This window comes from Chrysemys picta, chromosome 11, assembly GCF_011386835.1.
Source record: "Chrysemys picta bellii isolate R12L10 chromosome 11, ASM1138683v2, whole genome shotgun sequence".
Classification (NCBI taxonomy): Eukaryota; Metazoa; Chordata; order Testudines; family Emydidae; genus Chrysemys; species Chrysemys picta.
Genome location: NC_088801.1, coordinates 74,802,563 through 74,819,835, shown reverse-complemented (window position 1 = coordinate 74,819,835; position 17,273 = coordinate 74,802,563). Strand labels below are relative to the sequence as shown.

The window sequence follows — 17,273 nt, the reverse complement described above, 5'->3', positions numbered from 1 at the left end:
GCGTCTTTTTACTTCCTGGTGCAGAGTTTGGCTGGCTTGAGATCGCTTTCAGATTCACTTTTCCTCATTTCCCTTCTCTGCATCCAGTCTCCATCTCCACAGGATGACGCAAGGAAAACTGCCTCACCACCTGACAGATGTCTGTCAGCCCAGCACTTCTAACCATCAGAGGGGTGAAGTTTTGGAACAGCCTTCTGAGGGAAACAGTGGGGGCGAAAGACCTCTCTGGCTTTAAGATTAAGCCTGATAAGTTTATGGAGGGGATGGTTTGATGGGATAAAGTGATTTTAGTCAATAGATTTTAGTCAACGTGTCGTCGCTGGTAATTAGTAACAATGGTCAATGATGGGATATTAAAAGTTACTACAGAGAACTTTTCCAGGCAGTCTGGCTAGAGAATCTTGCCTGCATGCTCGGGGTTCAGCTGATCGCCATATTTGGGGTCGGGAAGGAATTTTCCTCCAGGGTAGATTGGCAGAGGCCCTGGAGGTTTTTCGCCTTCCTCCGCAGCATGGGGCAGGGGTTGCTTGCTGGAGGATTCTCAGCGACTTGAAGTCTTTAAATCATGATTTGGGGAGTTCAACAGCTAAGTCAAGGGAGAGAATTCTTCCAGGAGTGGGTGGGTCAGCTTTTGTGTCCCGCATCATGCGGGAGGTCAGACTAGATGATCATAATGGTCCCTTCTGACCTTAGAGTCTATGAGTCTATTTGGTGAACACCTTTTCTTTTGATCTGCTTTAATCACTCTCTGTCTAGGAAGATGAAATCTTTCATTTTGGGAGCCGCGCAGGCTGCTTCTAAATGCATCTAAAACTTGATAATGGCTTATACAACCCGGGGCTTTGTCGCTGAGCCCCACAGTTACCCATGGGAGGAGGTGTAAATGGGTGGAAGATCAGGGACGCAATTCTGATGTTTGTGTGGGCAGGTTGTCAGCTACAGGTAGAACCTAGCTCTGTGTCTAGGATCAGCCATCTTCAAAGTGAGCTCCTCCCTGTAACAATTACTCAGCTGTGATAAAGAGTCTTTTATCCAAGGATCTCAAATCACTCTACAAAGGCAGATATATATGAAGGAGCGAAGATACAGAGATTTGACAATCAGAGTTTACAAAAGGAGCCATTTAAAAAAAAAATCACTGTCTCTGATAGGCGTTTGTTTTCATGGGTTGCTTGTCTTTAGGGGTTCATGGATCTGCCTCTGTCATTACTACAGCTGGAGTTGGGGGCCTGTGAAACCATGGACATAGGTCCCCTTATTTTTTTAAACCATCGCTAAGGCTGAATATAGCCTTGAAAATGTGGCCCATCTTCATAACACCAAGCACTAGAAACCGACTTCAAGACAAGCTATTTGCTAGGGTTAAAAGTTCAGCCACTGATGGTTTTTCCCTGCCTAGCCTCCCACCATAGCCAGCTTCACCTGGCCTTTGAGACTCCTGAGAACCACAAGTATAGGGCCAGTGAGGTTTTTAGGTGAGGAAAAAGTCCGACTGATTCATGGCTGTGCATCTGGACTGCCACTTGTGAGCCTAGCGATGGAAGTTTTGGGACCACCTGTATCAAGTTTGTGTCAAGAGCCCAAGCCAGTGTATTGACGGAAGAGCTGTCTCAGGAGGTCAGGTATTGGGGGGAAACAGGTTGGAGCGCTATGAATAATATTTGGGATAGGGACTATGGCGTTCACAGTGCTGCTACCAGGGGCCACCTGACATTGTGACTGTGGCCACAGCAGCTCAGGCGGTTGATGATTCTATGGATTAGACTTGGTCTACACCTAACTTAGGTCAGCACGTTGCCTTGTGGTTGGCCACACTCCTGCCTGACATTGCCATGCCAACTTAACCCGCACGGTGGATGCGGCTATGTTGACAGAAGAATGCTTCCATCGCTGAAGCACCTGTCATTCGGGGAAGCGGTGTCCTACACTAAAGGAAAACCCCCTTTCTGTTGGTGTTGGCTGTGTCTATACCACTGCGTTATACTGGCCTATACAGTGACGGAGCTATGCCGGTACAGCCCCCCTTACTGTACATGTACCCATAGGGTTAGACTCCCATTACGATTCTTTTAAGTATGTGGAGCTTGATCGATTGGAACAGGGGTGCAGGAAGGATTAAACTGGAGCCACGTCTCCCGCTATGCTGAGTGAGAAATCGAGGCCCGGGGCCTAACTCTTTAGCGTGTACGCAGCTAATCATCTGAGGGCCCTGGAGCTCCTTGCCAGTGCCTTTTGAACAGGGTTTTCTCTTCTTTGCAGAATATGGCCCCGAGAAGAACGCAGCATGTGGGGGCGGGGCCTTCCATGGAGCAATCCTACATCTACAAGGTGGTTCTGCTGGGGAGCACGGCCGTGGGAAAATCAAGCATAGCCTTCCGCTATGTGAAAAATGACTTCAGGGAATCCGTGCCCACTATGGGATGTAAGTGAGTGGCAGCAATGAACAAATCCTTTGGTGCAACATAAAGATCCTGATCTGCATCTCCCTTATAGCAGGAGTATCTCTGCTGAAGTCAGTGGAGCTACGCCTGCGAGAAGTTTGCTGTCAGGCCCAGCAGAGAAGCAGCAGGACGTCACTCAGGAGGCAGGGGCTTAGGGGCTCCAGTTGGAGCTCCCTGGCGGCTAATGGAACGTGACCTAACAGACCCCCAACGCTACAGCCACTGAGTGCGTGGTTAGTTTGGTTTCTCAGCTTGACAACTGCGAGATGTGGAAAAGTCTGGTTAAGGTTGCGCAAGCTGTGCAGGCTGATGTGCCCATTTTAAAAGCTGGGCCTCTTCTGATGCTGCTCTTTATAGATGGATCTTTAGGCACCTACCTCAGAAGCTCTTCTGAAAAAAGTCAGGCCTGAGCATCTACTACTCCACTGACACCAGTGGCAAAGGGCCTTTTGAGTTCAATGTCAGGTAGGATTAGGCCACATTTCTCCACTGGGGTAGATTGGAGACAGGGACCAAGAAATCATGAACAGGGAAACAGCAACACAGCTAAAAGAACAGGAGTACTTGTGGCACCTTAGAGACTAACAAATTTACACACAGCTGTATTCATTGTGGAGTTAGAGTGACATCTAGTGGTTCGTTGCATTTAAATAGGTCATGTCAGCAGAGAGTTTTGGTCTACACCTGCAGTTCTGAGTAACCCAAGAGAGAGCTTACCATTTACTATTAAATGTTATAGATTTTCCCCTCTGCGTTCTCTCTGCGCTTTCCCCCCAGCCCCGGATCTCCCAACTGCCCCCACAAAAATATTACCAATCGCACTGCGTTATCTATGGATTTGTGCCATCCCATTCACAGCGCTCACCGCGAAATGGCACCAAGTTCTTACTCTCGCTGCAGAAACGGACACAGGCGCACCCTGGAATCCTGGGAACTGCGCTTCAGAGTCGGATCTAATGGGGTTTGGTTGGAACCACCCCTTGTATAATTCCTGGGTGTCAGAAAAACAGACGTAACGCTCTGTTCTGCCCGGTTTGTGACAGAGGACGTATGACAACAAGGCCTCCAACAGATGACATTTAAAAGGCTATCTTCCCAGACTCCCAGCAGCTCTGCTCATTATATCGCTCCAGTCAGTCTAGTCAAAGCACCCCACCTAGCCTCTCCAATGTCATCAGCATACCTGCCTTTGACATCATTTTCCTGGTGTTTAAACAGAAGCCCACTCACACTAGAACTAGGTGCAATTTCAACTGAAGATTTGTTCTGAAAAACCTGCAGATCCAGTGACACCACCACATTTTAGGAGTTCATGGTAACAGTGTTAATGGAGCCATGTTGGTCCCAGAACATTGAGGAGACAAGGTAGGTGTTTTATTGGACCAATTTCTGTTGGTGGAGAGGACTAGGGTGACCAGATGTCCTGATTTTATAGGGACAGTCTCCATATTTGGGTGCCTGTTACCCTCCACTTGCTGTCTGGTCACCCTAGAGGAGACAAGCTTTGAGCTTTACAGAGTTCATCAAGGTCTGGGTAGGAAGCGGAGTATTTAGCTGTAACACTCTGGTTCCTTCCTCAGACCTGAAGAAGAGCTCTGTGTAGCATGGAAGTGTGTCCCTTCCCCCAACAGAGGTTGGTCCAAGATAAGATCTTATCTCACCTGCCTTGTGACTTCATGGTAGTTTCACCAAATTGTTTGTTTAAAAACAAAAACAAACAAACAAACAAAAACAACCTGAAAAAAAAGTATCACAATGTTTCATTTTTTTGGCTTGAAATGACTTTCAAAAATTCCTTTAGTCTTATTTAAAAAAAATTATTTAGAATGGTCAAAGTTGAAATAAATGTTTCATTTGACCCAGAATAAAATTTCTCTCGACATAGAGTCAAAATCTTTGAAACATTTCATGTGGTGTTGGACTTGCAATGAATTTTTTTTTCTGACTTTTCAAAATTGCCACTAACAAAACCAAACCACCATTATTCACCCAGTTCTGCTACACGCTCCCATCATCAGATGCAAAAAGATTCATCTCAGTAGGCAACATTGATGGAAAACGCGGCTTTAGTTTTTATTGGAGATGTCAACACAAGGTCAGTTAAGTTTCTTTAGGAAGTTTTGCAAGCTCATAGACCCTGGTATGAGGTAGAGAGGCCGTTGATGTTCATGGGATTGATCCCCATCTGTTCTATGTTGACTTCAATGGAGGTAAGGCCAGTTTACATAAGCAAGGATCTGTCTCTGGGTCTTTATGTCAGAAATAGGCAGAAAGACATGTTTCTTCCTGTTTTAAAGAAGGATCCTGACCTTTGCCAGGAGAGTGGGGATGGAGAGCCCAAGGGGTCTCCCACACTTCCACACAAACCAGGCAGTCACAGTGCCTATACCAAGGAGTGGGGTATCATTTGCCTACATTGCTTGGCACTCAGAGAAGGCTTCTGTCCCTCCCAGGGCTCTCCGGAGAGCTTTGGCTCTGTACTGCCCCCTCTACCTCAAGCCCATGTATTTGTTAGACAATCTGGCCCTTAACAGATGCCTATCTACTTTGCACATCCACACATTTGACCTGCTATAGCATTTTCAGACCAAGGATCTTCAAACATTTTGCAGACATTTGCTGGCTTTCACAGCACTCCAGGGAGGTGGATTTTAATTAGACCCATTTTCCATCTGGGCAAGCTGAGACAGAAAGGTTAAGGGCTAGACTGGGACTTGGCCCACACATTTGCCTGGGGAAGCATGGGAGAACAAAGGCTTCTCCCCCCACCTTTACTCCTCTGGGCCAGGTGTGCACCTGTCACTTCCCTAGAGCAGGTAGAGGGCGAGCACGCATGGCCTTGGTGCCATCCCCGCCCACTGGCCAGCATAGCCCTGCCAGTTTGGGGGTGGGGCAAGTTTGCCGGCATGGGCTAAGAGCAAGAAAAAGCAGTTGTAGCTCAGAAACATCTGAGCACCTCCCCGGGGCTACTCCGGGGATAGCGCTGCTTATGTATAATCAGGGCTGTGCTTAAGGGCCCACTTGAGCCTTAAGTGACTTGCCCAAGGTCATACAAATCAGTGTCGGGGAGATTGCAATATTTCTGTTCCAGCAGTACTCAACAGGGGCCAGGCACCGTACAGCTGAATTGGAACTCAAGACTCCTAATTCCTACCCTGCCATCACATTTCCTCCAACTAGACAGCTGCAAAACCAAAGCTTGCTAATGCCACTAATATTGATGGATTGAGCAAAAACCATTGTTCTCATTTCTCTTCCCCCCACATCTGCCAACTATACCATGCTGAAGTGCATTGGTGTAGTACAGAGCTGTTATTGGGTAATACCAGTTCACCAGCATGTTTGTTACATTGCTTTTGGTGGGGAAGGGGGTGTTTTAATTCTCTCTCTCATCCCCCCCAACCCTTTCCAACTGAATCTTGACACCCATCCTTCACACAGGTGACCGAGATAAAGGTTAACATCTAATTAAGGTGCATGCTATGGCTTTCTCAATGAGCTGTCCCATCTCTGTTGCTTCCAGGTTCTTTCTTCACCCAGCTAGTATGTTTAGAGACTGCCACGATTAAGCTTGAGATTTGGGACACTGCAGGACAAGAGAAGTACCACAGCGTTTGCCATCTTTATTACAGGGAGGCTAACGCTGCCCTTCTTGTATATGACATTGCCAGAAAGGTAAGCTCAGCGATGGCTTGTTCTTCCGCCTCTCTCCTCCAGAAGGGTTTGCCTTTAACTTTCTAAAATATCCAGACTGAATCTTGACAATGCAGCCACGCGGCTGGTTTGCTGCAATAGTTCTAGTGTAGGGTAGCTTCCCAATACGTCTCCAAACATTTCAACCAAGACTCCTTTTTCCAGCACACATATCACGTAAGGGCTACACGTCATGGGCAGGCGTATCCTTCGTCTTCTGGTAAAGATGGTTGAAGACATGCAAGGAACTGGTACAGACATTTCACTTACAGTGGACAATAAATGCTCATGCTTTCCCCCTAAAAACCAAGATTTCTCTATCTGCCCCTACCTCCCAGCCCAATCCACCCCAACAGCCAAGTAGGTAATGGGGGAGCATCACTAAGTGCTCTTTGTTCCCCTACCCTCATGTAACCCACACACCTTCTGGGTGTGGCGTTCTGTCCCATCTAGTGGCACCAAGACCACGTCGAGAGATAAAATGAGTCTGCTCTACAGCCTTAGCTAAGACCCAGTTGGCTTTTAGCTCATGCGGTAGAGGCTCATGCACTAAGCTCCAGAAGCCCTAGGTTCAATCCCACCTGCCGACAACTGGGGTCTGTTGGCATTTCACTATATCATCCTTAAAGTCTAGGGAGCTGGGAGTGAGTGTAAGATTAAACGCATCTGTTAGTTGGCTTACACTAATGTCCGTTTCTGATGGACTGTTCCAGGGGGACATGTTGCATGATCTCCCACTATGTTATGCATGTCTTTTCCCTTTCACTGGTAACACGCAACACACAGGAACCGCAACACCGAGGGCCATATGCCTGTATTACTGCCATGGTAGTTACAGAAGGAGGAGACCATAGGCTGCTGAAGAGTAACATCTCACAGTAACAGAACTTTACGGAAGAGGTAGACCAAGCTTTTAAGAATCCTTGCTCCATCACAAAAGAGCCCAATCACCTCATCCCATCACCTGTAAGCTGGGTCTATGACCGACTGGAGTTCCATGGTGGTTGGGTCATGAGTGATGGAGGAGAAGTCATCCTCCTTGGCTTTGGGGGAGGAAGTACATTTAGAGCTGGTTCCTCCTAGCATCACTACCTGTGACAAGCACATAACCCATTTGTTTCTACAATTTTTAGCCCTCACTTGCCAATCTCCTTTGGGCCACGTGACAGCTCCTGGGTATCTGTCGGTTTATTGTCTGTGTGTGTCTCTCACCTTTCCAGGGAACTTTTGCGAGAGCAAAGCTATGGTTGAGGGAATTAGAGAAGGAATTTCTTCCCGATGAGCTCGTGATTGTTTTAGTCGGCAATAAGACAGATCTTGCTGCTGAGCGGGAAGTCACCTTTGAGGTAAGTGGCGTCACTGCAGTAAGATCTCAGCACTTGGCAGATTATCTCTTTCAAAAACACCATGGCAGCATGTGCACCAAGTGCAGCACTTCAGGCTTTCACACTGAACAGTTCATAAGTAAATGTTTAGGCGAACGCGATTCTCCTAGCAGCGAGCAATATAGCAAGACCCTACTGGGTGTCAGGGATGTTAGAGGTCATAAATCCCATTTTGCCCTCTGTTTCAGCTGCTAACTTTCTTGGATCTTAGAGACTTTCCTGAGCTATGATGGGTTGGTTCAGAGGGTTCAGAGTGTGCATAGGGAGGTTTCAGTGTCAGAGAGGATGTTCCCAGATGTTGCTTCAAAATTTGCCATTGATGAGTTGATGCAGAGAAAAATACATAGATGCTTTGAATTACATTAAAAAATTCAGCAGCCTCACTAGAAGCTGATGCTGCATTACTGACCACCAAGTTCAATGACTGAGAACTGCATGGGACAAAAAAAGCTCAAGGGTTTAACTCTCGGATCCGTGTCTGCACTCTTCTGTTCTTTCCTCTTATGTTGGCACCCTTATCGTAGCCCTGACCTCTCATGTCAGCTATCGCAATTCCCGTATCTTCCAGCTTTTTAAGAAGCACATTTATCATACCAGCTCCTGTAGTATCATCAATGGTCAATAAATTCTAGAAAATGCTCTCTGACAGTCACCATTGCAGGGACATTTTCACTAGATTCTGCTGTTGTTACAAAACGCACCATTAAAGTCATTTGTTCCATATACCTGATGTCAGGTGTGCAGTCCAGAATAACAGTAATATCTTGCTGACTTCAGATCTGCCACAATCTTCTGTTTGACTTTTGTTGCCAGTAACTGTGTGATCTCATTTTGAATTGTTTTTCCAAGGTAGTGGTGTGTGTACGTTTCTTGGGTGGTGACTCTTCTTAGATGCTCCTGGAGTACAGCATCAAACTCAGCCATCAGCTGCACAATTTTAAGGAAGTTTTCATTGTTTGGCATATTCAGCTGATCTGAAGTGCCACGCAGTGCTTGGTTTTGGGTAGCAAGCATTCTCACAATGGCAATGAGCCTTTTCAGAACATTTTGCCAGTAAAGAGACTCTGATGCAATCTTCTCTTGATGCGATCATCTATGGTGGTCTTTAACCTTAGTCTCATCTCAAGCTCTTTCCACCTATTGAATGCTCTCTGGTGATTTGCTGCCTTCTCATGGCATGCCAGATTTCTAGCCAGATTTTTCCAGTCCTTTGTTCCTGTAGAACCCAATGTGTCTGGAACATTAGACTGGAAGAGTTTGCAACAAAAACAGTATGGAGAATTCTGGGTTTTTGAGTACATAAGCCATGGCCTCTCCACTTTGTCACCAAATGTGTTGGATGGAAATTTCTATTTTCATTGTCTTTGGGGAACATGAAGTTTTTCACTTGCTGTGGCCCATGCAGGACAAGGAAGTCCCTCAGGCTACTGCTCAAGTGGGTCCACAGTCCTGGATCATCTAGACTTAAGGAACTAAACTCAGCAGCAGCTGTTTCTTGTGCCTCCACCACACTCTTCTCTGATCTACACTTTTCTTCAGGAATGTGCCTGGTTACATCCCTTTGAGATGGAGATATGGATGCTGCAGTAGCTGCCAGGTCACCTGCACTCTGACTAACTGGAAGATCAGGCATCTCCTCACCACTCACATCCTCACTGGGGCCGGAAGGCTCTCCGTGAACATTTGTGTCTATGTATCTCAGGAGAGCTCCTTCCTGCTTAGATAGAAAAGCTTCCTTTGCTTTCTTTCTTTTTCTGAATGCTGCCCCAGAGGGGCGTTTTCTTCTTTCACTCATGACTGCTGTTCTGTGCCAGCTAGAGTGGCTCTCAACACTCAGTTGAAGGGGACAAATAAGCAGGCTGGTAGCAGGGCCTGAGTGAGGGAATATATCAGTGTCTTAAGAGACTAACTACTTCAGTTGACTGCCTGTTCTCCTCAAGTGGGTTCAGGGAAGCAACAGGAAGCTCCCTGAGAAGCTGGGGTTCATCAGTCCAGGCTCCTGGGGCTGCTAGAGAGGTACATAAGAGGCTCCTCCTCCTCTCTCTCCCTCCCTGCAGCTCCTGCTGCTTTCTGTTATTCCCTCTCACTTTTTCTCCTGCCTGCCTGTTATGTCTCTTGTGCCCTCCTTCCTCCAGCCCAGCACTCCACCATCTCTGTGCATCTAGAGCAGAGAGAATACATATGCACCAGCAGCAGACACGCTTTCCTACACTCTAGGTCCTAGTGGCGCCCCGCCCCAGTCTGGCACCTGAGGCAGCCACCTCAGTTTGCCTCATGGTAAGGCCAGCCCTGGGAATATCTGTGACTTCAGCTACAGAGTTGTTACAAACATTTCACAGTGACTGTGAAATGTGGTGTTAGATTTCAAATGACATATTACACATCACCTTTTAAATAAGTATCACTCACCGCACCGATGAGTACGTCATGCCTGACAAAAGTCGCTGACACAGAGCAACGAACCACTAGTGGGCCTTTGTGTCAAACATGGGTAGGTCTTCAGTGCAGTTAACCCCCCACCCATCCACAAAAAACCCACCCACTTTGCAATGAGGGTGCAGAATAAACCATTCCAGTGCTGATAGGCCTCCAGCGCACCCAGAAGGAGAGTGAAGTTCTCCCACAATCCCCTGGGAAAGAATCAGAGTGGTTCAGCGTACCGCAGCAGACAGAACCACGGGCTATAGAATATCAGGGTTGGAAGGGACCTCAGGAGGTCATCTAGTCCAACCCCCTGCTCAAAGCAGGACCAATCCCCAGACAGATTTTTGCCCCAGATCCCTAAATGGCCCCCTCAAGGATTGAACTCACAAACCTGGGCATAGCAGGCCAATACGCAAACCACTGAGCTATTCCTCCCCCCTATGCCTCCAGAAGCCAGAGCAACACACACAGGAGCACACAGCGCCAGTGGGGACACAATAATTTGGGGAAGGAGTTGCCATGTGGCTGCTCACAGCCAGGCTAGGCCAACTTGGGTGCCAGTCACCTGAGTTAGTTGCTGTGAAGACATACCAAGTGTGAAACATAGCTATAACCGCAGGCAGTGTGTCAGCTGGACACTTGCTCAATAGCACGTGCCCTTGCCTAGTGTCATTTGATCATGCAACCGAAGGCTGTTGTGATGCCTCTCCTCCAGAGCTCTGATCAAGATGGTGGGGATTAGGGCTGGCTGGAAAACAAGACTTCCATTGTGTGAGAAATAGAGGCACCAGGCAGAGCAGGGATTCAAACCTGGGCTTCCCACGCCCCAAGTGATTGCTCTACACCAGGGGTTGGCAACGTTTGGCACGCGGCTCGCCAGGGTAAGCACCCTGGTGGGCCAGGCCAGTTTATTTACCTGCTGACGTGGCAGGTTCGGCCGATCACGGCCCCCACTGGCCGCGGTTCGCCGTCCTGGGCCAATGGAGGCGGCGAGAAGCGGCGCGGGCGAGGAATGTGCTGGCCGCTGCTTCCCGCCACCCCCATTGGCTTGGGACGGCGAACCGCGGCCAGTGGGGGCCGCGATCGGCCGAACCTGCCGCATCGGCAGGTAAATAAACTGGCCCGGCCCGCCATGGTGCTTACCCTGGCGAGCCGCGTGCCAAACATTGCCGACCCCCTGCTCTACACACAGGGCTGTTGGCTAGTCTGGGCTGGGGTTTGGGGTGGGCGGGAGGGGTGAGTTCTCACCAGAACGCCAGCCTGGACTTGAAGAACCTTCTTGAGGAAAGTTTAAGCCAAACACACACGTTTCCACAAAACACATTTCTGTTTTGCCACACCGGCATTTTCCAATAGCAATACGTTGACAAAGAATCCCTGAGCAGCTCTAGCAGAGATGGGAGTAGGGCGAGAAGGGGGCAGGAAGGCTGAGAGCAGTAGCCTTATCTGCCAACTTCCTGGCTTGTGGGCTTTAATCTTAGCCCAGGATAGCCTGTTAGTACATGTATGGTTGCAGTTACGCTCCTGCTTTGACCCTGTAGTATTAATGTGTTGACTCCTTTCTCCTCACCTCGCCCCCCACGTTGGACAAGATCTCACTCTGAGTATGTCCAGTACAAACCAAGCCATCTGCAAAGCTAGTGCATCAAAACCCGGTGAACCAGTGAGTTTTAACGCGGTCCAGTCAGAGAGCTGCCGCAATGCCTTGAGCTGTGCAATAGAGAAAACAAGCGTGGCCTAAACAGTTCGGCTGCAGCCGCGTGAATGGAACAGAAGGAGCGTGAGCTGGGGAAATGGGAAGCGTTAGGCTTTGCAGCAGAATCTGCTGGAATGCACCGGTGGCTCTGTCACCGGACACCCCCCCTTCAGAAAGGTGGGGAACTAAAGTCAGTGTAAATTAAGAGCTTGTTTGCACGAGCGGGGTGCAAGGTCTAGGGTGCACTTGTGTGTTGTGCACCAACTGGCCCATAAGGACCTGCTGGCATGCACGGAGAGTTCCCTAGTGTGTGTCACTGCAGCACACACAAGCCACCCCCCTGCAGGGCAGACTAACGCACCATGCAGATGAGTTCTAAGCCTTAAGGCTCCCTGGTACATCATTAGTCTGACAGCGCAAGTGCTGGAGCTAACGACGGGGGTACGAGGCCCTAAGGCAGTTTGCAGCACCCAGCTTAGAGATTTGTTCCAGAGCCGTGTCTCCCTGTCAGGCCTAAGGACAAGATCCAATACCTTGTAAACGGAGCCCTTATTTCTACCACCTTCCAGGATGGTTACAGAGGGACATTTACCAAGCTGGATGTGATTACAGTGCAGAACACACCGAAGTCTACTTTGAAATAACCCTGTTTTTGTCGTGTTCCCCTCCCCCGCCCCCCCCAACTAGGAGGCGGAGGAGTTTGCAAAGAGCAAAAGCTTAATCTACATGGAAACATCGGCAAAATCCAACCACCAAGTGACCGAGGTGTTTATGGCCATAGGTAAGTTCCAAGTGAGAAGCCGCTGTGCAGGTAACAGCACTAGAGAGATGCTGAGGTCTGTGCCAGCTCTTTGCCTTGTGAGCTATAGCACGGCACTGCTTGTCTCCTCCCAGTTGCTCGGGGGCAATTAGGGTTGAGTTACTTGACCTGAAGAGGTCCAGGAACCGGAAAGTCTTCACTGCGAATGCAGCAGTGCATTGCCTCTCGACATAGACAAGCGGTGACTGGCTACACTCTGGCCTGTCAAGCCTGACAGCTGCCAAGAGCGAGCGAGACAGATCCAGAGCAGTGGCTTCCCCATTCCAAACACAGACAGGCTGCCCCTCTCCCCCATCTGAGACAAGCAAACTTCTGGAGAGGTTCTGCCTTTGCCGCCGGGGTGAGGGTGGAACCTGCTGAGCGCTGAACGGGGAGGAGGTTCCCCCGCCCTTTGGAACACCAGTCACTGGCCCTAGCAATGGGAAAGTGGGAATTTGTCCCCACTTCCCAGGTTCCTCACTGTCACTGCAAGAGGATCTCTTCTCTCCGAGACCCATTCCCCTTGGCCCCAGTTATGATCCCCAAACAAAACAAGCCATGTTTCTTTCATCCCTCAAGCCAGAGATCAGAGGCCTCACCCAGGCTGGAAAACAAGATCCCTGAATCCTTCTTCCTTAGGGTGTAGAATAAAGCCCTCGAACCAGCTAGGACAGTGGCTTTCAACCTTTCCAGAGTACTGTACCCCTTTCAGGAGCTTGATTTGTCTTGTGTACCCCAAGTTTCACCTCACTTAAAAACTACTTGCTTACAAAAACAGACAAACATACAGACGTGTCGCAGCCAAACTATTACTGAAAAATGGCTGACTTTCTCATTTTTACCATACTCAATTAGAATATAAATATTGTACTTACATTTCAGTGTATAGCTTATGGAGTAGTATAAACAAGTCATTGTCTGTAGGAAATTTTAGTTTGTACTGACTTTGCTACTGCTTTTCAGTGTAGCCTGTTGTACACCTAGGCAAATATCTAGATGAGTTGATGTACCCCCGGAAGACCTCTGCACACCCCTGGTTGAGAACCACTGGGCTAGGAAACAGACCCAGAGGCTCAGCTAGACTGAGTCAGCCTCGCTCGATTGGACTGGCCCAGAGAGTCTTTGAGGTTTCTTCTTTCTTCAGAGGACAGACACATCCAGCCCCCTCCCAAAAACCAGTTATGCCTAGAGATAATCCCAAGCTGTCAGTCCTCCCTTCACATGAATGCTGACTACTGCCAAGCCACCAAGGACGCTGGTTTCATGGGAGGCTAACCAGAGCCAGACGTTTGTAGACTCTTCTGGCGAGCCGTTGCTTCCCCGCATGCAGGCCTGGACCCCTGGGGCTCTGTCCCACCCATCCTACTTAGCCTCCTGGGCCTCTGATGCGTAGCTTACCCCACAGATGTTAGCCAGCTGACCCTGTGTTACCATGTGGGGATTCAAACGTGGGGTATGCCGCCATCTTGACCCTGCACTAGTGCCCATATGGTAAACTGCGTTACCTCGGCAGTCAGTGAGATGGCACTAGAGTCTGCTCGTGTTTGTTCCTATTAATGAGACCATTTGGAGAAAGCTCTAGAATAATAGGATACAACTGCAGCAACCGATTCCACCTACAACATATCATGAACCAATAAGCATTTACTACCCAATAGATATTCTTGCTCCTTAAGCATGCTAGCAGTTTGATAGTGGCAATTCATGAGACACCTATCATAGAATATCAGGGTTGGAAGGGACCTCAGGAGGTCATCTAGTCCAACCCCCTGCTCAAAGCAGGACCAATCCCCAACTAAATCAACCCTGACCTTAAAAACCTCTAAGGAAGGAGATTCCACCACCTCCCTAGGTAACCCGTTCCAGTGCTTCACCACCCTCCTAATGAAAAAGTTTTTCCTAATATCCTACCTAGCACCCATCTTATGCCAATTTCAAGTTAGGGTCTCCTACTTCTAGTTCCTTTTAAAAAGAATTTCACTAAAGCTTACAGAGATGTGATTTGCACATCATCACCATTCTATTTTATAATGGGATTTCCTACAGACAACTTGGTGCAATACAACATTTGCTGTACTGCGATGTTTTTAGGGGGATGTCCATGATGCAGGTGCAGTGGAATCTGTAGATGTCTAGGACGGGGAATGAAGAGGGGTATGGGAGAGTCCTGAGGGAGGGACCATTATCCAGAAAGAATGAAGGAGCATGAGGAAAATTGTGAATGGAAGTTGGTTAAATAGTAAGTGTAGGAGTCCTAGGCCAAGAAACTTCTGGGTCTCAAGGTAAAAAAATATGAAGTGAATAAAGTTAAAATGTAAACTTAACTTAAATCCATCAACATTATAAATAAGAACATAAGGACGGCCATACCGGGTCAGACCAAAGGTCCAGCTAGCCCAGTATCCTGTCTTCTGACAGTGGCCAATGCCAGGTGTCCCAGAGGGAATGAACAGAACAGGTCATCATCAAGTGATCCATCCCCTGTTGCTCATATTTAGATATTTTTAATCTTAATAAATATAAAGGGACAGATCCCCAGGCCTAGCCAAATAGCACATGAGGGAAGGAGAAAGTGGCTCTAAGGCTCCTTTTCTGCTCTCTGTTGCTTGTTGTGGGTCAGTCCTTGGCATAAATTGAAACAGCCCTGGGGCTGCTCTAAGTTTCACCACCAGGAACCATTCTGCTGGTTGGGGATTGGGGTGCTCCGGCCACACCCCAGCCCCACTGCTGATGGGAGGGGGACACAGCAGGGGAACCCCTAGCGGCTGGAAAGTTGCCCTAACAAGGTCAGAGCAGGGTCTGAGTATGTAGCACAAAATGTTACAATAGCTCAGCAGAGAAGGACCGAGAATTTCTTATTCTGAGTTTCTTCACAGCTCACGCGTTATTGAAACAGGAACAACAGAAGGAACCAGCCCTTCGGCCTCAGCCCTGGAAGAAGTCACGCGTGGATCTGCAAGAGCCAAGCAATCAGACTAAGAAGTGTTGCGTGAACTAAAGGACGTGGCAGACTGACCTAGTGTTACCATCGAGTGCGTGTTTATTTTGGGGGAGGGAAGGAACGCTGGCCCAATGTATTGTGTGAAGTGCTGTTTTTGCCAAGGCAGCATGGTTCTAGGGGGCAGCTTGTGTGTCAGAATGTGATTATTGCTTTTTTTATTATTATTGTCAGTGTTCGATTGAAGAATTGTACGAGAGGAGATCGTGCCGAGTGCAAGGGACCTGAAAAGCACTGCAAGCCTCCTCTCGCTTGTGTTTGTTCAGTGTTATCATTATACAAGAATACAGTGTAAAGTATCTTCACAAATAAAAACAGCAACAAGGAGGAGTAGTCGCTCTCTTCCCCCCCTTCACCTTTGCAAATTCTATAAAACTTTTCCAGAGGTTGTTAACATTAAGGTCACCCAGTCATTAAATGCAAGACATGGAATAGCCAGAATATGCAGATCAAGTTTAATATTGCTGTAAGAACTCATGATTTTGTCATGAGTCTTGTGATTTTGGGGGAGTTTCTTAAAGCCCCGGCTGCTGGAGTCAAATGATCACGTGGGAAACTTTAAAAAAACAACACCACACAACAACTCCAAAACTAACACTTTCTGGCCCTCATGGTTGTGGAGAAAACTGAGAACACGAAACAAGCACACCCTGGAGGTCCAGAAACCAGATTGTAAATAAGGAAACAAAAACATTATTTAAAAATCTCATGAATTTTTTGGGGGGGGAGGTGGGGGCTGATTTCTCATTTGAGTACCTGGGATTGGCAGTACTGCAGTAGTATGGATTTAATCAAGAAATAAATCAGGGCCTGATTCTCCCCAACCTTACACAGTTGCAACACTAAAGCGAGTGGAGTTATGCTGGTGTAAATAAGAGCATCTGACCTGACGACTTAGGCAGGTTCACATTAGAAACTCCAGCTGGCACAGTAGTGCTGCGTCTGCACAAGAAGGGTTTGCCAGGACGCTACCCCAGCAAACTTTTTCTGTTGTAGACTACGCGAAAATCAAATTTTGTCTTGCGCTTCTCAGGTAAGCAGTTTACTAACCTATCTAAGCTTGTCAATTTCAGCACTGTGAACTGATCACAGATGCCTCAATGCTAAGGGCATGTCAAGATTCAAAGATCATCGACTTGTGAATTGTCCCTCTGAAGAGAGGCGGTAGTTTTAATGTGGGGAGGCCACGTGGATTCTCTTATGTCTGAGGAGCACAAAACAGCTGAAGGGACTTTGCTCAGGTTTACTGAATTTTTTACCAGTGGCGACCAAGCATGGAAAGCTTGATCTGAAAAGGCACAGAATCATGAACGTGTGAAAACGGACTTTAACTGAAGCTATTTTACCACCTGAACTACAGTATTTACACTGAAGCCAACACTGCAAGATAAAGCCAGTGTGAGCTGTACTGTTGATAGGAGGACTGCACATGCATTGAGAAAACACCCCTGGAATGGATCACAGCTGAGGGTCTACAGGGCATTTGCTATAACCAGTGCTCAAGACTCAGTGAATTGGTTCAATAAAACCACATTTGGAAAGTGCAGTGGCTAAGTTCATTGCAGCTGGAGCAGACACCAGCCACTCTCTGCTATTTCAGGAGGGTGAAGTCATCCTCCTGTACTCACATGCTTACGACCCGTCTTATGATCTCACCTCTAAACTCGTGCTGTTGCTTGTGTACATCGTCCCACACCAGACAGACTCAGCCCGGGCGGCACCGTTACAGATTTCCATGGCTGAAGTATTCCACATTGACTCAGCTGGGGCTGAACCTAGTAACTTTGCTTCCATGGTGGTGGGTGTACCGCAGTTAGTTACTGACAAACGGCAGCAC

General features: G+C 48.0%; 1 protein-coding gene across 1 annotated transcript in view; it reads left to right on the top strand.

The window, feature by feature from the left end:
* RAB17 (RAB17, member RAS oncogene family) overlaps positions 1-15,763 on the top strand; it is a 32,830-nt gene extending 17,067 nt beyond the window's left edge. Inside the window, exons 3-7 of the mRNA XM_024106565.3 lie at positions 2,260-2,422; positions 5,965-6,116; positions 7,355-7,480; positions 12,327-12,420; positions 15,315-15,763. Coding sequence (XP_023962333.2) covers positions 2,260-2,422; positions 5,965-6,116; positions 7,355-7,480; positions 12,327-12,420; positions 15,315-15,436 — 657 coding nt within the window. The 3' untranslated portion in view covers positions 15,437-15,763. The remainder of the gene's footprint in view (positions 1-2,259; positions 2,423-5,964; positions 6,117-7,354; positions 7,481-12,326; positions 12,421-15,314) is intronic.
* The last annotated feature ends 1,510 nt before the right edge of the window (positions 15,764-17,273 follow it).